The sequence below is a fragment of the Chionomys nivalis genome, chromosome 15 (genome assembly GCF_950005125.1).
Source record: "Chionomys nivalis chromosome 15, mChiNiv1.1, whole genome shotgun sequence".
Taxonomy (NCBI): Eukaryota; Metazoa; Chordata; class Mammalia; order Rodentia; family Cricetidae; genus Chionomys; species Chionomys nivalis.
Genome location: NC_080100.1, coordinates 704,503 through 727,434, shown reverse-complemented (window position 1 = coordinate 727,434; position 22,932 = coordinate 704,503). Strand labels below are relative to the sequence as shown.

General features: G+C 44.2%; 1 protein-coding gene across 2 annotated transcripts; it reads right to left on the bottom strand.

The window, feature by feature from the left end:
• Positions 1–3,214: 3,214 nt before the first annotated feature.
• Trip13 (thyroid hormone receptor interactor 13) lies at positions 3,215–22,869 on the bottom strand. 2 transcript variants are annotated; one of them, XM_057789818.1, is made up of 14 exons: positions 22,668–22,869; positions 21,389–21,554; positions 20,432–20,561; positions 19,463–19,518; positions 18,169–18,259; positions 16,524–16,596; positions 14,461–14,524; positions 13,769–13,855; positions 13,461–13,567; positions 12,420–12,573; positions 10,278–10,390; positions 8,480–8,549; positions 6,989–7,123; positions 3,215–3,252 (listed from the first exon to the last, which is right to left on the bottom strand). In XM_057789818.1, the coding sequence occupies exons 1-13, from the start codon at positions 22,757–22,759 to the stop codon at positions 7,028–7,030; spliced, it is 1,299 nt and encodes a 432-aa protein (XP_057645801.1). In that variant the 5' UTR covers positions 22,760–22,869; the 3' UTR covers positions 3,215–3,252; positions 6,989–7,027. The 2 variants fall into 2 exon arrangements, with proteins under 2 accessions (XP_057645801.1, XP_057645800.1); XM_057789817.1 differs by lacking the exon at positions 3,215–3,252 and having other exon boundaries at positions 6,275–7,123.
• Between the last annotated feature and the right edge of the window lie 63 nt (positions 22,870–22,932).

Sequence of the window (22,932 nt, the reverse complement as noted above, 5' to 3'; positions counted from 1 at the left end):
AAGGACCACTCAAATTCAAATATGGGTTCCTGAATAAATCAAGGGACAAAGAAAGGTTTTGGTCACAAGTGACAATTCAGATAACAGACATAGTAGGTTTCTAAGCTCAGTGATTAAGAGTATTTAGTGCTCTTCCAGAAGATCCAGGTTTAGTTCCCATTCTCAACTGCCTGTTCTAGAGGATTTTATACTGTCTTCTGGCCTCTGCTGGCAACAGGCATGTACATGGTACACATACACACATGCAGGCAATCATACATACATATAAAACAATAATAAATAAGTCTAAAATCAAAAACAAAACAAGATGGACAGTGCTTGAGAATGACAGCCAAATTGATTCCTGGCCTCCACAAGAAGGTGCACATCCTCCCACACATATACACACACAAGTAAAACAGGAATAAAAGACAGGTTGCCAGCCACAGTAGTGCACACCTGCAGCCTTGGCACTTAGGAAGCTGAGCAAGAGGATCTCAAGTTTCAGGTCTATCTCGCCTACATAGTGAAACCCAGTCTCAAAACAAAACCAAGAAAGAATTTATTGGGAAAGGTAGAAATTTTCTTTGAAAAAAAAATAGGACTTTCTAGTAATAATTCACAAGATTACTTAATCATAAATAACTCAGGCAGTTGAAAAAAGTACATGGTTATTGGTGAAAACTCAGGAGATAAGAGAACGAAAGTTTCCAGTTGGAAGTAGCCACTCAAGTTGTGAAGAGTTCTTAATTATACCATCCCAAGGAGATAGAGGTGCTGAGTTTTCAGGCACAAATACCTAACTCAAGTGATGAAAATGGAAAATACTGTAGGCAACACTGGGAGAAGCTGTCCAACACGAGCAAACGTCTCCTGGGATAGAGAAGAAAGTTTCCATCACAGATGGAAATTCACATGAGAGAGGAAGGTTTTGGTCACAAATGTTAACCAGGTTGTCAGATGAAAAAGTTTCCAACTGTAAACAATCCCTTTGAGAGGAAAAGTGTGTCATTAATAAATCTTACGCCCAGTGACAAAGAAAGATTTCCAATGGTAATTGACAACTCAGAAGATATGAGAAAGGCTTCCCCATCAGGAAAGGGCCAGGAGCAAGGTGCCTCAGTCCATGTTGTGTGAACAGCTTGCCATCCCAGGATGGGAGTCAAAGGCATCACACCAAGCCTGCTAGTCTCAAAGAGACTCTCCAGATCTGGGGACTAGAGCCTCAAGTCGTTACTTTGTTATTTTTCCGACAGTAGTGCCACTTTCATGTGAAGTGAGTAAGCAAGGTTAGATGACAGCCCATCTCAAGACATTGGTCCTAATCCCTGCATTCAAGGGTGGCTGCTAAGCTGCCCAGAGGCCCTCAGACATTATGAATCCCACTTTCCTTTTCCACCAGTCACACCCAAAAGTGAAGTTAGCTAGAAAAGGCACAGATGGTACTCTCTGGCACAACACTCCATCTTTTTAAAACATTTATTTGTTTTTATTTTACATGTGTTTTGCCTGCATTTTTGTATGTGCATTGTGTACATGCCTGGTATAGGCTGAGGTCAGAAAAAGACACTGGATAGAGTTAGATGGAAAAATGACCATAGACACATCAGGGCCCACTCTATGCACTACTGCCAGAGTTTCCACCTGCTTCCAAGTTTTATTGCACTATCTCTGAAGCCCTGTGTCCTGGGCAGCATGCCTGCCATTCACAATGACACAACTTCACTCAGGACGCACACTGTTCAGCCTCTTGGGTCTGGCTGCTCCTCTCCAACACGTCTCTGAGATGTAGATCCTAGAAGCCATCATCAAGGGCTTCTAAGCTATTCATCTCTTGCTGGACATCTGCTTCTTCTGACAGCAACTGACCCTTGGGATTTCCATTGAGGGTAAAGTAGATGCCACAGCCTACATGGGCAGTAAGCTTCTGTGGCCTGGTTTAACTAAAAGGATTAATAACTGTGGACATATGCCCTTTTTGCCTCTTGAAGTCTGTTCTGTGTCCCTGCAGGGGGATCACAATTTCCTGTCTCCTCTCTAGGTTTTGCACAAGACAGATTAGCCAAGAGGAATCATGTAAATTTATTATTATTATTATTATTATTATTAATTTTTTTTTTAATGAGGCACTGGAGGCCCACAAAAGATGTAAAACCCTCATGCGCTGGAAGCAGGGTGAATAAAGGCACCACTGGATACAGTCCTGTACATCTGTAATTCTAGCTCTGGGGAGGTAGAGACAAGCAGATCTTCGGGGTTCAACAGTCTGCCAGACAAGCTGAACCTGTCTGTTATAGGTGTCTTAGTCACTGTTCTCTTGCTGTGAAGAAACACCATAACCAAAGCAACTCTTACAAGAGAATTCATTGGGGGTCTGGGGGCTTATATACAGCGTCAGAGATTTAATCCATTATCATGGCAGGAAGCTTGGTGGCATGTAGGCTGGTGTTGGAGCAGCAGTTAAAAGCTACATCCTGATCTACATACATACATACATACATACATACATACAGAGAGAGAGAGAGAGAGAGAGAGAGAGAGAGAGAGAGAGAGAACAATTAGGCCTGGCATGGGCTTTTGAAACCTCAAAGCCCATCCCCAGCGACACACTTCCTCCAAGAAAGCCACACCTCTTAATCCTTACAATCCTTTTAAATCGTGCCACTCCCTGGTGACTAAGCATTCAAACACATGAGCCTGTGTGTGTGTGTGGAGGGGGTGGGTAATTCTTATTCAAACCACCACAGTGGGTTTGTTGTGTCACAGGCAATGAAGACCTTCATCTGATTTGAGTCTTGTGTTCTCTGCTAGTAAATAATTTAAAATCAGATGCTTCATAAACCTATAGCCCCCGGTAGGGATCGGGGTCTGAGACTCCACTAATGAGTACCCTACTTTGTGAAAGGAGACTAATTCACCGTTGTCTTGCTGGGAGGTGGTACTCTGGACCAAGAAGAGACCAGAGAACTTTAAAACTTCTGCTGAAACAGTGGATGGTCAAAAGCGTGTGCTTGCTCAGATGAAGATTGGTTGAAGTAAGCTGGAAGAAATGTTGAGGGCAGATCCCAACGGACCATGAGGGTGCAGGGTCAGGAGGTCTATAGTCATAAAAGCCAACTACCAGGGCTGGAGAGATGGCTCAGAGGTAAAGAGCACTGGCTGCTCTTCCAGAAGTCCCGAGTTCAATTCCCAGCAACCGTATGGTGGCTCACAACCATCTGTGATGAGATCTGGTGTCCTCTTCTGTACTGCAGGATACACGCAGGAAGAACCCTGTATACATAATAAATAAAAATATTTAAAAAAAAAAAGCCAACTACCAAGCAGACCAAGATGCTGAGTTTTCCTCTAAGAGACAGCATACTCAAGACCTTATGGAACCCAGGAACTCTCAGGTTTGTCCAGACACTCCGAGGCTATCAAAGTGTCCCAACCCTACCACAAGAAATAGGGTTAATCTCAGCACAATCCCACAGGGATCTGTTGGATCCCGTAAAGGAGAGTCCTGTCGAGACACATGGGTACCAGCATCTCCCAGCAGGTTGGCTTGGCCAGGTGCAGAGCTGTGAAACACAGCTAAGGACAGCTACGGGAGCTTTCAGGGCCAAGGGGACTTGAGAGCACCCTGACCTGAGTATACAATTGGATCAAGTCATCTAACACTTTGATGCTGCCATTCTAGTGGGATAGTACAAGTGGAAAGTGTAGAACTGGCCTCCTAGGATAGTACATCAAACACCCAACCCAAGGGGTACAAGAGGCAGGAAGGTGATTGTGCTTTCAGCTAAGAGTGCTGGATTTTTCTAACTCACCAGCCTACCCCCTACAGAAAAGAAGAAGGGTGACCTCAGCCCTAGACTACTCTGCCCTGGGATCTGTGGCCCCTGATCTGCAGGTCAGGTCTTATCTGACTGAATGATAGCCATATTCAACTACGGCTTTCTCAAAGAGCACTTACACTGTTTCCCTATGTCAGGAGACTCCCGGGGCCACTCAACTGTTCATCCCATTAGGACACGGCTATTGATAAGCGAGGGGGGGGGGTCCCCAAACGTTTCCAGATCTCCTGCCCTTCTCTATTGACTGTTACAGGCTCCTCATGGGCAGTTTCTTTTCCAGTTTCAATGGGTCACCAGATTCTGTGTGATGTGGGGTATTCACTGCCCGTGGAACCTTCAAAGGCCAGGCTCACTGTATGAGGAAAACTGTGGGCAGTCACCTTCCACAGGACCCTGCTACGTCAGGCTTCTGGCTGTCAAGTACACACCAGCTCCATCACATTGCTATTCCACCTCAGGAAGCCATCCCTGAACTTGAAAGATAATGCCTGTCCAGCAATGCTGGATTACGTCCGCAACAGCCTGCAAAGAGCTCAAGTTTTGCTGAATGAGATCCAGGTAGCTGGAAGCTCCCCTCAGCCTAGATTACCTGCTGTTCTATAGCTATTTCTTCCAAATTTTCTACGGGAGAGAAGAAGGAAACTCACAAGAATCCCATCTCCACCACTGAGTTTATATAAGCAGCAAACAATTGCTAGTGAAGGAGACTCTTTAGTGGAGCTTCCTGAAAGTTGTTCAAGATACTCCAATGGTAAGTTTTCATAAATTGCCAGCCACGATGCAGTGGGGTTTTTTATGGTGATGAAGCTGTCCAAGTCACCATTCTTCTGTAGTTAACCCTCCCAAAACAGACTTCCAAAGTTGTATTTGGAAGAAATAATTTGTTTGGTCTGTCATCATGTGAGTTCATATCTCCCAGGAAAAGTCATACAACACATATAGATGACCATACATGCCCTTGCACTGAACGCAGAGGGCCAGGAGGAAAAGGCTACAGCTGATGGCTGGGCTCAGAAAAACTCCAATGCTCACCACCTGTCCTAACTTGCAGGATATTGCCCTCTGCTGGTCTCAGAAAGAACTGTCAGATTGAAATCGTCAAACCACCTCTCCCAAGAAAGGCTCTTCCCTATCCATGCCTCTCCACCGCCTGTCCTTGGCTTTTCTATATAGGTACCCTTCTGCCCATACTCTCACTTCCTAACCTCTCTACTCCTCAGTTCCCAGACCTCATCTTTTTACCTGGACACTAAGATGCTTGATATCTTAGTAGGAATATGGTCCTTGACCACCCTAGCTCCCAATCCTAGGATATGGAATAACCCATCCTCACCCTTTCCTGACCTTGCACCTTCAGACCCCATTCATTATTTCAGTTGTGGGAACCTGTCCACAGGGTTAGGACACATCATAAGGGCTGGCTAGAGTGGAAAATGGAGGTGCCATGTGTACACTCTTAGAGACAGGCATGCAAATAAATAAACCATAAATAAACTACTCAGAAGGTGGACGTGGTGGCACATGCCTTCAATCACAGAACTGAGGAAGCAGATCTCTGTTAGAGGCCAGCCTAGGCTACATTCTGAGTTCCAGGACAGCCAAACCTACATAGTGAGACCCTGTCTCAAAAACCCAAAACCTAGAAATAAAAGTCTAGGGAAGCCCTGCTTTGGTTTATCCTTGTGAAAAGTTGTGAATATATATTCATGAGAATGACTTATGTTTTCTAATTCTGTGTTTTTTTAAATCGAGATCACGCTGTTTTCTTTTGAACTGACAATTTTCTTTTTCAAGAATTTGTGTAGAGTTCTTGTTAACCTTTTTTTTTTCTTTCCAGTTTGTTAGAGGTGACGTCTAAGGAGAGAATGGTTTAGAAGATTCTTCTGCAAGTTCATGAATGAAAATAGTCAGAACAACAAAGGACAAATTTATTCCAAAAAGAGGAAGAATACTGGGAATCATGAAACAGAGTAGATCAGCTGGAAGCCCTGAAAAGCACAGACCAATAGAAAGGATGTACAGAGACAAGCAGGAAGTGGCATAATACTCCAGAGACAAGCAGGAAGTGGCATACTACTCTAGCCACTGCTCTATCCCAGCTTCCTGGGGAAAGTGAAGCCAAAGCACCCATGGGAGGCCCAGGATATAAGAGCAAGGCCCCGTTTTCCAAGTCTGTATCAGATCAGGTGGTAAAGTTGAGTTGACAGGCAGTAGCCATGGCCTGTGGTGTCTCAGAAGTACTGCTCCTAACCCCACTGGCAGGGTGGGTGTGCTCCTGCCAATGACACAACTATACTGTGAGGTCCTTGAAACACAGCAGATTTAAAGGTGTATGAACATACCAGTCATTATTAGTAACATTCACAGCATTTGAAGCAGATAGTATAATAAAACTGAAAGCATTCTGAAGACAAGTTTAATATTTAAAAAACTCTATGACAAAGGCAGCACTCCCTTTAAAAGTGACTTCATGTACAAAGCATCAATGCCAAACTACTTTTAGCAGAAGATGAAGTAAAACATGACATCTGAGGTACAACACTTAACGACTTATTTTATATTTGGCAACATGAATTTTCACTTGAAATATGAGTAACGTTATTGGAGAAACAAAACACAGAGCAGAAATTTCCACACACTGCCTGCTTCCTTTGACCATACATAGCACACACTGCTCCTGTGAACATGACATCTGAGCACTGTCAAAGAAGGCCTTACCTGCAATCCTCTTCTCAATTTCCATATCATGGGAACATGCCGTACTCACCCATTACATAGCATCTTGTGTTAACCGAAGCAGGCTCAGGCCAGAAAGTACCTGCTCCCTTCTAGTTTGGGCAAAGATCTTTCAATGCTGTCTTTTAGCATCTTTCTTGTTCTAGGAGAGCTGTTTTGATCTCTCTCCATTTTAAACAAATTTAACGTCCTCTGTTCTGACAGGCTAAAGTCAGGATGGCAATCAGTATTTAGATAGGACTTTAAAACAGAATTTGAACTATCTTTTAAAAACAGTGAAAAAGAGAGGCAGTTTACCTTTAAATATGATTGTAAAACAACACAAAACAGTCCTTCTTTGGACAAAGTTTGCCCGCCCGTCTTGTCTGGCTTGCAGACCTACATGGTTTAGTGTAATTTCTGATGTACATTATGAGGTAGGTGGTGTCACCTACTAGTTGTCCATTGGAAGCCACAGATATGGCTGTCTGGGATCAAACATAAGCTGAAAGCTTCTTTTTCTCCTCAAACTGCTTGTCCACTGCCAGAGACAGGGCCTGGAGGAAACCCTCGATGGTGACACTAGGAGCCTGGAAAGACACATGACGATGGATGAGTGAACTTGGGCCTTAGAAGACTACCTGGCAGCTATCACCTACAGATTTGCGGAGTTAGGAAGACGCTCAGCTCTACGTGGGCTAAACAAGCCACAACCTCTCAGGCCTACAGCAAGGCACACAGATGTGGTGGTTTGTAGAAGATGATGTATCTTGCTGTTTGTTTCCTACTGGTTAGAAAAGGCTACCAGAGTAGACAAGACCGGCAATCATCACCTGCTAAGAAAGAAAAATCTGTCGGGAATAGAACGTGGGGCCTCAAGGCCTGCCATTTCAGAGCCTTTCCCAAAGAGCTCGGCCACTGTCCTGGAGCTGTGGGGCACAACACTGCTGCTTTATAACTGAGAATGATGATGCAGCTCAGCACCAAGCTCTCCCCTCTGTGTCAAGCACTCACACTCATGGCCCATGGGTGTTTCCTTGGTAATGAAGACCACAACCAGCATAGCAGTTGTCACCAGCCAGGCAGAATGCCAGATAATGGATTTAAGAGAACTGGGTGGCTGATGGGCTTGTGTTGGAGGCCTGGCCCTGGGCAGGTAAGGGAACGACTCCAGGTCACCACTGGTTGTAAACAGAACCCAGGCTCATGGGGCACAAATACTGAAGAATATGAGGTGGGCTCTAGACACAAGTTTCTAATGCACCACAGTACATGTGTGCCTTGTATTGCACACACAAGTGTGTGTACGTATGAGCAGACACCTGGGAGAGCCATTTCTTCCCAAGTACCCACTGCCTATGACTGACAGAGCCTAAAATCACCCGGGAGACAGGCCTCTGGGCATGTCTTTAGAGAATTATCTCGGTTATCTCAACCATAGCGAGAAGACCAGCCCACTCTGTGGGCATCAGGCCCTGGTTGGGGTCCACTATATAAATGGGAAAGGAAAGCCAGGCGATGGTGGCGCATGCCTCTAATCCCAGCACTCGGGAGGCAGAGGCAGGAGGATCTCTGTGAGTTCGAGACCAGCCTGGTCTACAGAGCTAGTTCCAGGACAGGCTCCAAAGCCACAGAGAAACCCTGTCTCGAAAAACCAAAAAGAAAAAAAAAAAAAAAAAAAAAAGGGAAAGGAAACCCTACAACACCATTTATTCATTTTCTGCTCCTTGATTGTGGACCAGCAAGTTCAAGTTCTTGCTGGTCTGACTTTCACACCATGATGCTAGAACAAACTCTCCTTAAATTGCTTTTTAAAGAGCATTTTACCATACCACAGCTGGAAAAGAAACTAAGATGATATCCCAGTAAGATGATATCCCAGAATTCTGTGAACAGTGTGGGAGAGGAACCCGGGTATCCAATAAACTGGGTCAAGAGAAGCTTACCTGGATGTAGAGTGCATGAGCCAGGAAAGGGAGTTTTCTCAGGACCCGGCCACTGAGGCCCTCACTCTTTCTGCATTAAAAAAAATAAATAAATAAAAAATTCATGGATGTCAACTTCATACATAAATGTGCATACTTCAGAGAAAATCATTCTCTTTAAGATGATCTGGAGTTCAAATACTGGCCAAGGCAACCCAAAAGCACAAGTCTCTGTGTGATCCTGGGTACAGCCTTGGCCTCAAAGATTGCTGTCCTCTGTCCTCCCCAAGTGTTGTAGAATATTATTTTAAGGTGTGTTACTCTTGTTTATGCTGTGGAACATTTGCTTAATGATATAAAGATGTGTGACTTTTGTTTATGCTGCATTTGTTTAACTCTGTGAAGCTATGATTCTTTTGCCTGTCTAAAACACCTGATGGTCTAATAAAGAGCTGAACAGCTAATAGCAAGGCAGTAGAAAGGATAGGTGGGGCTGGCAGCCAGAGAGAATAAATCGGAGGAGAAATCTGAGGGAGAGGGAGCAAGAACAAGGAGAGGAGGCCGCTAGGGACAAGACACACAACCAGTCACAGAGTAAGAGTTAAAGCAAGGTATATAGAAGTAAGAAAAGGTAAACGTCCAGAGGCTAAAAAGGTCGACGGGTTATTAAGTTAAGAAACGCTGGCTAGGGCGCTGGAGAGATGGCTCAGTGGTTAAGAGCATTGACTGCTCTTCCAGAGGTCCTGAGTTCAATTCCCAGCAACCATATGTGGCTCACAACCACCGGTAATAAGATCTGGTGCCCAACTTCTGTCTGCAAGGATACATGCAGGCAGACCATTGTATACATAATAAATAAATAAATCTTTAAAAAAAAAAAAAAGAAACGCTGGCTAGAAACAAGCCAAGCTAAGGCTGGGCATTTCTAAGAAAGAAAAAGCCTCTTGGTATTTATTTGGGAGCTGGTTAGAGATCCGCCCCCCAAAAGACCAAAGGCCAAAAGAGTAGGCAAACAGCACCACCCAACATCATCTGTCTTCTTAAGTTCCTGCTCCAAGTGAGGCTCTAGGACCAAGTGCCTAGAGGGGAACCTGGAAGCCTCAGGTGTAAAGTAACACTGTATTCCTCATGTTAACCAGGCCACTGTGTCTTATGTTTTTATATTAAGTATATTCTCCTCATAGATTTAAGTTTCGTCTCTAGCAACACTGTATTCCTCATGTTAACTTTCCACATATTTCATGGTTTCTGAATAAAATCTAAACTGTCCAGAAAGGGAGGTTCACAGCATGGTCCCTCTGCCTCTCCAGTGCCACCGCACTGGTCTGTGGGAAATACTTCATTAAGATGGCTGCCAACACATTGCCCAGTAGCCTCCTGATGTTCTGCAATTATATATATCCTGTCCTTTGAGGCTCTATGCCAGACTCCTCCTGCCCTTTATCCTACCTTAATCACCAAAGTTATTTTCCTTCTCACTTTCTTTCTATGAGTTGCAGGCTTCTGCTGCCCCTGCCAGCTATTCACGCCTACTTTTTGTTTTGTTTTTGTTGTTGTTTTGTTTTTGTTGTTGTTTTGTTTTTTGTTTTTCAAAGCAGGGTTTCGCGGTTGCTTTGGAGCCTGTCCTGGAACTAGTTCTTGTAGACCAGGCTGGCCTCGAACTCCCAGAGATCCGCCTGCCTCTGCCTACTTTTGCAGGGCCTTGATAGCTCACTGACAGAGTCTTCTCTGACTTCCAAAGGAAATCATAATACCTGGTTACCTCAGCAAACCTCAGCAAATGATTTTTCTTAAGTTAAAAAATGACATCAGTTTGTACCTTGAAATTTCACTCAAAAGGAGGCTCAGCTTTGACACATTATTTTCAATGAAGCCAATCATTTCCAGCTCTCGGAGGGTGAGCAGCTGCTGCCGAGGATATATGATCTGACACTGGGGAACAAGGAAGAGCGGTTATGACACAATCCACACAAGACAAGGTGCAGGCACCACGAGAAAAAGGGCCAGCACTGCCAGAATGAGCAGAAGCTTTTATGATTTATGAAAGTCCAATATATAATCATCCAGAAAACACTAGAATACAGCTCTACACTTTAATATTCATCCCCTCACACATACCTACATTTCTTCAAAGATCAGCATATAAATCATAAGGCATAGCTCAGAAACCAGTAGCAAGCCAGATGCTGAGCTGTTAGCCAAGATATTTCCTGGCTACACGTCAGAGCTTGGGGGAATGGGTAGGGGACAGTGATGTGTGGTACTGAACTCTGCCCTAGTTCCATAAATATGTGTCAAACAAACAGGAGCAGAACTGAAATGCAGAGCCAGGACCAGGGCTGTCTTCAACAGAACAGTCTGTTTGCTCTTCAGTTATGACTAGTAGAGTGACAGACAAGGCAGTGGGTTCCTGAAACTCTCCCTCAAGGAGCTGCACTGAGTGGGCAGGGTGGCACTGACTAATTCCACAAAACCCTTTTCTGTATAATTTGGAGGTTTGTGAGGAAACAGGTTTCTGTTTGGTATCCTTACTTCTCTGCACAAGTGATTCTTTCAGGTTCCCATAGTCAGTGAATTTATATAGGCAGGCACACATCACAAGAGCCCATTGCAAGCTCCTGACAGAGTGAGACTCAATTACACACTATTTCCTTTAGGACCAGCCCAAGTTTCATTACAGTGTCTGAATCTCTTGTTCTTTCTTACATATGCATGTGTATGTGGTGTGTGTGTGTGTGTCTAGAGAATGATGTCTTTCACAATAATAGCTCACCATTCTCTCACTTGAACCCAGAGCTCAAAAATTTGACTACTTAGCTATTCAGCTTGCTCCAGAGATCCTGTCTCCATTTCCTGACTCCTGTGATTACATACAGGTGGTTTTGACAAATTCAAGCGGGTGCTGGGAATCTGAACTCTAGTCCTTGTGCTTGGGTGGCAAGAACCATCCTCTGATGGTTTTCACAAAATAACCAAATAAGAAACTGGTCTCAGCTCCCCTATTATGAGGGCTAAAAGACATATCAAAAGCACCTTTGCTAACATATCCAAAATATTCACTGGGCCTGCCTCATGCTAAGCTCTTTGGCAGTAAAGCAGCTCACAGAGGTCCCCACCTTTCTTCCAGCTACTGAAGCTAGACAGGATGTCAATGCCAGAACAATACTGACCTGAACACCCTTACTGAACTCCTGGCTAAGCTGGCTCCCTATTCCTGCCCAAAAGTGACTATACCATCCTTGGAGAAGAAAGCATCATAAAACAGAGGCAGTCGCTGTAGGATGTGAGGACAATGTCACTCTGCTGACTAGGGTCAAGGATTCACCACAGCATTATTATAGATCTCTGCATACTGGCTTGCTCGGTTACTGCCCAGTTCCCCACAGTCCATACTCAAAAGTATGTTCTTGCAGCAGGAGTTGTCAGATGCAGGTCTGAGAATCATAACTTCCAGTCAGTCATAGCTTTGTGAACTATAATCTTCAGTCACATGATACTCTGAAAACTTTGGCCTTCAGTCAGTATAACCTGTGAAGCAGGACTTCCATTGTCCTTTGTATAGGCTAAGAGACTGGCCACTTCCATAGTTCATGGCAGGCTCAGAACCAGAATGTGCCCAATAGTCTGCCTACAACCCTCCCACTAACCTACACACTGGTATCTTACATATTGTACCAAAAAACCAGAAACATTATTAAGAGTATGGTATAATGACATAGACATATAAAAGTACTATATAAAAAAGCATTCATTATTTTATAGGCTAATTCAAAATTTATTTTTACTTTTACAGGAAATAAAGATAAAAAATATTAAGTCAGCAGGCAAAATTTAGATGCAATATAACTATAATTTTCAATGTGATAAGATGCCTTATTGGAACTAGTGTACAATAAGCTATGCTAAGCTAACTAACTGCCAACGTACAAATCTAGTGATGGTCAGGAGTGGAAATAGATACCTTCATCAGTTCTTCTAAACAAGAGAGGTAGATTCTGAAGATGGCTGCTCTAGAAGGGGGCCCGATGTATTGCTTGATGTCAGCTCTGTCCACAAAAGCCACGTCAATCTTCTCAGTGATGTTGGAAGTGGTCAGAATTACCACATTGGAGTGCCTGTTGTGGTGAACAGGCAAAAATCAGGCACAGAACTTTAAAGGCCCAGTTCTGGTCTGCCTTATTTGACAGGGACGTAGGTAGGAGGACCAGTAGGTCTGTGAGTAGAAGAGCCTATCCAGTTTTGTTTTGGTGGCTGTGCTTCACGTCAGAGTGAGAGCCCTCATCTCCTGCTAGCAGCAGGTCTATGCCCAGACACTCCCAAGGCATTTGCCTCTACAAGGCTGTGGTATACTCTATTGGATTTGTTGTCTTACCTACTTCAGCTCTGGGAAGATCTTATTTTGTGCAACATCCCTGACTACCCACTAAGGGGAACGTGAGACAAAGACTATCAGCCTTGAGCATAATGACGGCAAAAGGGACACCATGGGGAGTTGTCCTTCCGACCCCACATCACCTTTTAACTAATGGGAAGGGATGACTGCCTCTCCTTGCAGTGGGGGAAGAAATCACATAATGGGGCATTCCAAGCAGGCAGATGAGGAAGATTACACGTATTATGAGGGATCCTAAGCAAGCAAGTGTGAAGCCCCATAATAGGGACCACGGAAGGAGAGTACAGTCTGTCAGTATGACAGAGATCCTGGGTAAAGGGGAAGAGCTGACCATTTTAACACAGGACCTAGGTAGAAATGGTCTGAGACTTAGTATTTATCTAGAGTGTTTATCTGGTCTGCGACAGGAACTTGGTACACAGGACTGAAAGTGATACTGGAAGAAAGGGTGGTGAGGGTTTCAGGCAGAGGGAACCTTCCTTGGAGACTGTAGGGAGACACCAGCAGCAGAAGCGAAATGACTGCCTGAGAGCAAGACCTAAAGCTATTTGATTGTCATATTTCTCTATCTCTACACATGTGCACTCTCACTATTTACCCCACTGTTACCTTTTAATCTGGTCAATTTGCGTCAAGACAGCATTGACTACACGGATAGCATCTGATGGCTCTGCGCCTGCCCTACAAGCATTTCGAGCAGCTGTGAGACTCTCCACCTGCGAGGACAGAACAACATGTCAGTGAAGAGTAACTGGCACTTGGCTATGGACTGTGTCAACAGAATAAAAACAGTGAATGTATCTATGTGTGCTAACTGCTCCCAGCTCAATGCATGGGGCATCAGGAAAAGATCCACAGAGAGACCTTGCAACACAGCTGACCAAGTGAGAGGGATCAAAGATTGGCTGAGTGCCTACCTCATCAATCAGCACAAACACCAGAGCTTCCTTATCATCAATCAAGTCCTGAATCTTCTGGAACATCCTAGTTACCAACTTGCCGCTCTGAAAACAAAGCATTCATATTAGCGGTGCCAATTTGTAGTCAACTGTTACATGAGCACAAAGGCTCCATTGTCATGACGGTCCCCAGAAAACTCACAGCACCCGACAAGATCTAGAGATGGCTTTAGAGGTCAGCACAAATGCTGCTGCTTCCTAGGCTATGGAGACCTGAGACCACATCTGTTATTGTTCAGGGTGATGCAGTAAAAGTGACCCCACTAATGATCACCTGTGTGAACTTACTCCCTGGGAACAAGACCAATCACTGATGGCAACACTGAAACCAATGAGGGAAAGTCGCAGACACATTTTTTACAGTTGCCTGTATCACCCACCAAAAGGGCATACAGGCTTTCAGGGTTGAGAACACCCACAACGTTGTTCTGGTACCCTCAGTTCAGATCCAGAGTGCATGAGTGTGGAGCCTGCCTTCAAGTCTTCTAGCGCTGGACTCCATCCCTGACCATAGTCAGGTACCTTGTTGACTTTCTCATTTCACCTACTTCTTTCCAAAAGCTTCTGTATTTGGTATGTTTGGTCAAGACAGAGGACATTGTTTTCCACTATGGTTGACAATATTAATAATTAAAACATTTGATACTTACTTCTGAAAACCACTTAGAAAATAGGCTGTGGCTGTTTATTTCAATCAACTGGCCATACCGGTACCTGGTGAGAAAAAGGAAGTTCCTAAAATCAACTCTCTCTCTCTCTCCTTTGGAAACAGGGTCTATATAGCTTTGGCTGTTCTAGAACTCTCTATGTAGGCCAGGCTTCCCAGTACTCTGCATAGCTCACCCATGTAACAGGTCCACAGAAGAATTCCTTGCTTTTAAAAAGTACCACTAGCATTCCATTTTAAAAACTATAGTACTAATTACTTTTGCATCTTACAAAGTGTAGAGAAGGTGTTAATGACAAATGACACAGTAAAGAGACTGGGGTGAATATTAAATAACAATAATTATAAAACACTGTATTTAGCAGAATGAGGAACAAATAATCGCAAACACACACACATACCCCTTTCTAACTCATAAGATAAATACAAATTCCCACATTTTTCTAAGTGAAGGTTAAATTTCTCATAGGAATATTTTGCTTGTTACAAGCAGTTGAAAAGGCTACCAGAACCAAGACAAAAATTATTTAAAAGGAATATGTAAATATCTAGATACTTTAACCACAATATTTAGTATTTAGGTGAAAACACTTGACATGCTGAATTAGGTTTCTTTTTATCACTGTGGTCCAATACTTGACAACAAACAAGTTAAGAGAGGAGGGCATTACTTTTGCTCACAGTTCAGAGGAATACAGCCCATCATGAAAAAGAAGGCATGATGCAGAGTGGGTTAGAACACAGCATCAACCAGGAGCAGGGAGGCATAATGCTACCAGCCAGCTGGTTTTCTCCTTTTATTCAGATTAGGACACTAGTCTGTAGCATGGTGTCACCCACATTTAGGGTAGGATTTCCTTTCTTTGTTAAACTTCTCCTAAAACCCCCTCAAAGACAGACTGACAACTGTGTCCTTTAGATGATTCCAAATCCATTCAGACTGACAAGAGACTAAACACACATGCCAGGAAGGAGAAACATATGACCCATAACTAGACAAAAAGTCAACAGAGATAGGCAAGATCATCAAAAAAGTCATAGTAATCAGGTTCAGGATTTTAACAAAAACACCTGTAGGAAAGGAAAGAAAAAAAGAACCAAAAGAAATCTTCACAGGAGGAAAAGAAACTATGAAAAATAACTACATTGAGTGTAAAAGCAGTTTAGACACTACAAAAAAAATTCATGGGCGCTCGTGCACTCTCTCTTTGCCGAGGCAAACAGGTCTCTGCCTCTCTTCCTCTTTCTCTGTCTCTCCCTTCCCTTTTAATAAAACTCCACACTCAAAAAAAGAAAAAAAAATCCACGGGCTTAAGGATGTAGCAACAGAAACTGTTTAAAATTAAGTGCAGATACTTTTTAAAAGATGAGAAAGAGGAGCTTGAGAGATGACTTAGAAGTTAAGAGGACTGACTGTTCTTCCAAAGACCTGGGTCTGACCCTCAGTACCCACATGGCTGCTCACAACCATTGAAACTCTAGCTCCGTGGGATCTTATGCCCTCTTTTGGCCTCTCTGGGCACCAGGCACATATGCACAGATATGCATGCAGGCAAAATACCCATACACATAGCAAAATAAAAAGCAAAAAAAAAAAAAAAAAAAAAAAAGGGCAAAGTACATGGGTGGTCTTTGGAACAACACCTATGAGTCTAACATGCTGAAGAAGGGATTCCCAAGTCATGAGTAATCACCACACTGTCTTCAAAAGTGAGGAGAACCAAGACCCCAGACAGACAGAACTCGAGAAAGGACAGGAAAGTCCACAGGAACACCAAAGTTCTTTTCTAAAAGAACATAGAACCTGCTTAGTATCCAGACCCGCAGCCATGAGCAGAAACACTTCTTTTTAAGTCCACATGCATTAGAACAGTGCCAGGCTACCTCAGGGGACGTCACAAGACTGAATCAACCCTGAGACCATGAGTGTAGAGAAATGAACTGCCTACACCTACGGAGAGGAAACCATGAATAACTGAAAATAAAAGTTTCAGATGTTACAAGTCCTGTGCCTGTTGCTCTCCTCTCTGCTGTCACCAAAGTTACCTGCTTGTCAGTCTGATGGTCAGTTTCTGTGCTAATGCCTTACAAAGGGATGTTTTTCCAGTTCCTGGAGGACCTGCAATAATAGCCAAGGAAATAAATTCAAGCCAGTGCTCTAATATACGTTTAAACATAGTTAAGCGCTATTGCTGTTATTACTACAAGTGTTAATTGTTAAGTTTAAAAGCTCTAGGATCTCACTATGTAGCTCTGACTGGACATCACTAACATGGATGGATTCTCCTATTTCAAATCGCCCAGCTGACACTGCTTCCTGGCTCCTAACTTCTCTTGGCACACTGAATACACACCACTTCTGTCTACATCTTAGTGACATAAGCCCTTGTCTCCATACTTCCTCTAGGAAGTCCACACTTATCAAAGATCAAATACACCTTTCTCAGTAAATGGAGATATTAGAGTGCCATCTCATCAAAACCATTACTATAGTGGCACCTTTCACTGCAGATAACCCAAAGGGGGCCTGCATTCCACATCAGGTCAGAGAAGCAATATCAGTTTAGATCGGAAATGCCACTTTGATCCACTTGTTGAAAGTCTGGTCCCCAGTGGTGCTCTGGGTGATTGCAGAAAACGATAGGAGGTAAAGGAAGGTTTACGTCATTGGGGATATGCACGTGAAGGGCACTGAAGGACTTTGGTCTCCTTCTCTTTCTCATTCTTGGCTATGATATGACTGTTCTCCCATACGCTTCCCCCATATGATTCATCACAGGCCCCAAAACAGCACAGTCAATAGATCATGGACTAAACCTCTAAAACTGTGAACCAAAATACATTTTTCCCCTTCTTTGAGACAAGGTCTCAATATATAGCCCTGAGTGGCCTCAAACTCAGAGACCTGCCTGCTTCTTTTGCCTCCTAAGGACCGAGATTAAAGGCCTATTCTACCATATCCAGCTTTTTGTTTTAAAGATTTATTTTTACTTTCTGTGTAGAGTGTTTTGTTTTTACTTGAATGTGAGTGCACAATATGTGTGCAGTGCCCTCAGAGGTCAGAAGAGGGTATCAGGTCCCCAGGAATTAAGAGTTACAGGTGGCTGTGAATTACCATGTGGGTGATGGGACCTGAATCCTAGCCCTCTGCAAGAGCAACACGTTCTCTCAGCTACTGGGCCATCTCTCTAGCCCCTTAAATGACACTTTTTAAAAGTCTTGGGCATAAACTGGCAATTATCCTAAGTTCCTCCTTTGCTATAATGTGGGTGCTTCATCTCTATGCAGTGATGACAGTAGTGTCGGTGGGGTATGAATCAATAATATTTCCTTCTAAAAAGCACCTGACAGAATTTCTCTTTAAAACATGGCTTCTGTAGTTCACACTCACGAAGTGAAGCAGGAACTATCACACAGAAAAGAATGGAGACTTGTTCTATCCTAAGCAATTATGTTCAGTTGGAAAAAACAGGCAATCGTTTTATATAAAAATGGTTAGAAGGAAGCAGTCAATTTGACCCCAAGAAAAAATCAGCTAACAAATTTGCCGGACTTTAGGGAATTGTTTCAGGATCAAAGATATGGACTACCCAAGAACAATTCTGACTCTTTCAGAAAATAAAGAGTTAAAACATTGTACAAGTCAATTTCAGGCCATCCATTTTGTCACATGAAGAAGTGTCCACCTCACCGTGCAGCAGCACCACCCGGTTCCAGGTGATAAGGTTGCTGTCCACATTCTTGTCTGAGAACAGTAAGGTGGTCATCACATAATCAAGGAGCTAATACGGAAAAGCAGAAAGACAGATAAGACACCTGCAAGGCAAAGGTTCCCAAAAGCATGCTTCAAAGGCCTGCTTCTAAACACCAAAGGGGAAGGCTAGCACGGCTACCCCTGAAAGGACTGTGACCTCCTAACACTCAGAGACCATCTCACATCATTTGCTGACTTCTAGAAGGCATCTTTAAAAGGTAAGAAGGTAAAACACCGGTTGGTATCATTCTAAGAGGAGAAACAAAGTCAACACTTTTACTCAGAATGACAACATCCAATACGATGCCCAAGGTACTTATCAGATAAAAAAACTCCCTCCTTGAAAACAGCACAGCAGGTAATTGGGTAGGCATATAGCACATGTGTCAGAAGCCCGAGAAGGTGCCTTCACCAAGTGACAGTTTTCTAGTTTATAACCAAAAGGACCCACAAGAAAAATGTAATTCAGAATAAATTCTCATTTTCTCCCAATCTCTGACCATTTCCTACCTAAAGGATCAGTTCTATGCTAGGGAACCTCTGATAGATTGTCATTCAGGATGTGGGCCACCTGAGTTTAGGGACAACAGAGAGGCTTGTAGTGATATTTCTTTTGTGTTTTAACAGATAAAGCTTGCCTAAAGAACTAAGCTATTAAGAGGACAGGCAGTGGTGGCTCACACCTTTAATCCCAGGATTTGGGGAAAAGTTGGGATCTCTGTTAGTTCAAGGCCACCCTGGGCTACATGAAATTGATCCAGTTTAAAAGAGAAACAGAGCCAGCGGTGGTGGCGCACGCCTTTAATTCCAGCACTCGGGAGGCAGAGGCAGGCGGATCTCTGTGAGTTCGAGGCCAGCCTGGTCTACAAGAGCTAGTTCCAGGACTAGCTACCAAAAGCTACGGAGAAATCCTGTCTCGAAAAATCCAAAAAAAAAAACCCAAAAACCAGAACACAAAGGTGATCCCAGCACTAGGGAGGTGGAGACAGGAGTGATAAGGAGGGAGGAGACAGGAGCTCAGTGCAGCCTGAGGACAGGATGCCCCTCTGGTCTGAGCACTGGTAGAACTCTCTAGTGGCTGGCTGCTCTACTTCTCTGATCCTTCAGCTTTCACCCCCCTCCTCCAATAGCTGAGGCCGAGTTTTTATTATTAAGGCCAATTAGAATTTGTGCTACAGAGGCCGGAGAGCAAAGTAATAAGTAAATTTTGAGAAAAAGTACAGCAACTTACATGTGATTTGACCTCCACATCATACACGAGGCTGTCCCAAAGCCCATGAAATTCAGCTGTAAGGGAGAGTAAGACAAAATCCCAATTTTAGGAAGACCTTGAGTCCAACACTTTTCCAATGAAGATCAAGATGGATACAAGTGCTGGGATTAAAGGCGTGAGCCACCATGAACTGAATGCTGCAATTTATATCTCCTCTTAGACTTGCCTTCTAAACTATGTATTATTTAAAGAGTGTTTTAGACAAACAAACAAACAACAAAAAACAAGCTCCCCCTACATGGCAGAAACACAGACTTTGGTGACTGAATTAATCCCTAGACACCACTTGTTGGAAGCCAGTAGCACAGTCCCCAGAGAAGCAAGGACTGTCATAGGAAGTCAGGACTGACTAGCTAGGCAGGGACATCCTTAATCGACACAATCTGAGCAGCTTGTCTAAAGGAATAACAAACAGTCTCGGCTCAGAAATGTGTTCCTTTCTTTACAATCACCACCAACCAAATCTGTAGTATTCTCTAAAGGCCCACATGCTAAAGACTTGATCATTAGCACGATGTTACTGTGAGGTAATGGAGCTTTAAAAGATAGGGAGGGCCCAGAAGGAGGACAGTGGGACACAGGTCTCTTGCTCTCTGCCACCCTCTCCTCCCTCACACCATGCTTTGCCTTGCAAAAGGCACAAAGCAACGAAGTCACTCCTCCATGAACTGAAACTATGTGCACAAACAAACTCTTCTCCTTATGCAAATTGTCTCAAACATTTATTATAGTGATGGAGAGCTAACATAGTTTTACCCTTTCATACATCTCATAAGGGATAAAGCATCCTAAAATCTTACAAAACCAAAGAACCACATCTTCTCACTAAGTAACTTGGCTATGAGACCCAGGTGGGTCCTTAGCTTCTGACTCGGGCCTTCCTTGGCTGCCCCCCTCCGTCACTGCCCACCCGTCAGAACCCTGTACCTGCAGGCAGAATCCAGTGACTTGCTGCAATTATATTTTCTGTCTCTTCATCCAAATTTTCATTGGTGGGGCCGTCTTCATTCAACTGGAAGACGTGAAGTGCGATGGTGCATGCACTCAAATCAATGGGCTGTTGATGAGGTACAAAGCAAACAACGCAACTCAGAACACCTCCTTCTCTACTGCCATTCTCTATGCTGAAGTCCAAAGTAAAGACCAAGGCTACCGCTGTTAAAAACCAGTTCTCAGATTAGAGGAAGTATAGCATTTCATTTCTGATCTAGGATTGGCTCTTAAGGTGTTTATCCATTTCTCCCCTTTGAGCTCTTGAACCCCGCCCCCATCATACCTCCTGAAACAGGGTTTCACGATGTAGGGCTATCTGCCTGGAAAGTCTTATAGATCCGGCTGACCTCACTGAGTGCTGAGATTAAAGGCTTTTAGACCTAGGCCTCATTTTTCAAAATCAATTTCCCATTTTCTATTTACATATTAAATTTCTTTCTATAATACTAAAGGCTGAACTCAGGATCTTGTGCAAACTTCATCCCAGCCCTCAAAATCAGTTCTTTATAAGCAAGAGTCATATAATGCTCATTGAGATGGAGAGCTTCCATAAGGCAGGCCCATCTCACTTCTGTAACTTCCACACAATCTACCGTGCTAACAGACTCCTGAGCACACCACGACACCTGCTCATGGACACAGAGAGCATTAAGGTATTCAGGCACAGTCTGATACTCTGTAGCTCTCAGATTCTCATTCTGTCTGTTCCTGGCCCTGTGCAGAGCATCCTGACACATGGTATCCTTTCTAGCACCTAGTTCCAGGACACACAGCTAAGGCTTATCTAGCCATCAAAGCCAACAGATTAAGAACCTGCTATCAACGTCAATATTAGCTATTTGTGAGAATTACCTCATTTTCCCTAAGAGTTCAGTAACCAGGAGAATTTACCTGAGAGTCTTTGGCCTTTAATTCTGTGTCAACAATAGAAACAGACTGGACATTTCTGGTCAGAAAAGGTTCATCAAACTCAGTCCACGTGTAATCTCCAAACACAATATTATGCCTGTTGAGCAGTTTTTGAACACTCAGCTTTATGTCTTCTTTTTTTGCAGTACTAGAAAAATAAATACAGACATACATAAAATATCTTAGTTATAAAAAAAAAAAACACTAAAGTATGGCCAGGAACGGTGGGGGCATGCCTGAAATCACAGCATGCAGGAGGCTGAAACAGGAGAACTTGTTTTAAATTTCAAAAAACAAAACCAAAAACAAACAAACAAAACCCCCAAAACAACCACACATACACAAAAATCTGCAGACCTCACACAAGTCACTATCCAAGATCAGGCTTGGGAGTGGACTTGTCTAGGGATCAACTATAGAGACCTGGGCCTGCAGTCACACCACCGACCACTCTCAGCACCATTAGAAAAAGAGGTGGCACTAGTTCTTGACATGCTACTATGAAGATTCATTAATATTCAGTGTTTGAGACAAGCCTGAAATACAAGGGGCACTCAATCCATGTTAGCAGCCACTGTTAAGGAAGGGATGAAAGACCGCAGCTGTAGGGTCTAATTTCGAGTATGTACATTTTTTCTTTTTCCGAGAAAAGATTTCTCTGTAGCTGTGGAGCTTGTCCTAGAATGAGCTCTTGTAGAGCAGGCTGGCCTGGAACTCACAGAGATCCGCCTGCCTCTGCCTCCGAGCGCTGGCATTAAAGGCGTGCACCACCACCGCCCTGCACGAGTTTGTACATCTTTGTAACAGGAAATCTACCACCAGATACAGGTTTAGTCAACTAAACACTTATTCTCCTCTTTGCTCTACTTACACCCCACTTTCCTGCACCCCTGACGTCTGGAGATCACCACCGCCCCCATCATCATCATTGTTAGACTGTGCTCCACTTGAGAGCTGTGAGGCCCTGCCAGATGAGGGATGGTGGGGTCTTGAGGGGATAGCGGTGTGTGAAACTCAGAGCAGTGTGTGGTGGGATGGAACCTCGTGCAGGGCAAAGCAGGGTCATGCCATTTGGGGGTGCTATGCGGTGTGGGGGGTTAAAGCCAGGTTACTCGTGTTATGTGAAGTGGGGCCGTGTTGAGGGCGTGCGACGCCGCGGGATGGGATCCTGAGAGGTGGGGTAGGGTAGTGCCGTCCGGAGGCACGCGTGGTGGGGCCCGGCTAGGACGCGCCAAGAGTGGTCGGCCCCCGCATAACTCACCTGCTGCGGCGCTGCAGGACCTCCACGTGAACCGCGGGCGGCTCGACGACACAGGGAAGCGCTTGCTTCAGGTCGCCCACCGCCTCGTCCATGGCGCGGCCGCCGAGAGCCGAGGAAACGCGGTCCGAGTGACGCCCCGCGGAGCAGCCTCCACAGCCGTGGGACTGTGCACCTTGGTTGAGCCCGGTTCTGAGCCACTTCCGTCGCCCGCGCCGCCCCGCCCCGCCGCGCTTCGAATCTGCCGCGCGCTGAGCACCGCCCTGTG

Bases quoted from the DNA above. Each gene is read 5' to 3' on its own strand.
- Trip13 (XM_057789818.1), bottom strand. From the start codon at position 22,759: ATGGACGAGGCGGTGGGCGACCTGAAGCAAGCGCTTCCCTGTGTCGTC. The intron at 16,597-18,168 runs GTGAGGTGGACA...CTATTATTGCAG, and splicing joins CCGGGTGGTGCTGCTGCACG to GTCCTCCAGGAACTGGAAAA. The intron at 8,550-10,277 runs GTACAAACTGAT...TTTTTAATGCAG, and splicing joins CTTTTGAGTGAAATTTCAAG to AAAGAGTGAGGGCCTCAGTG.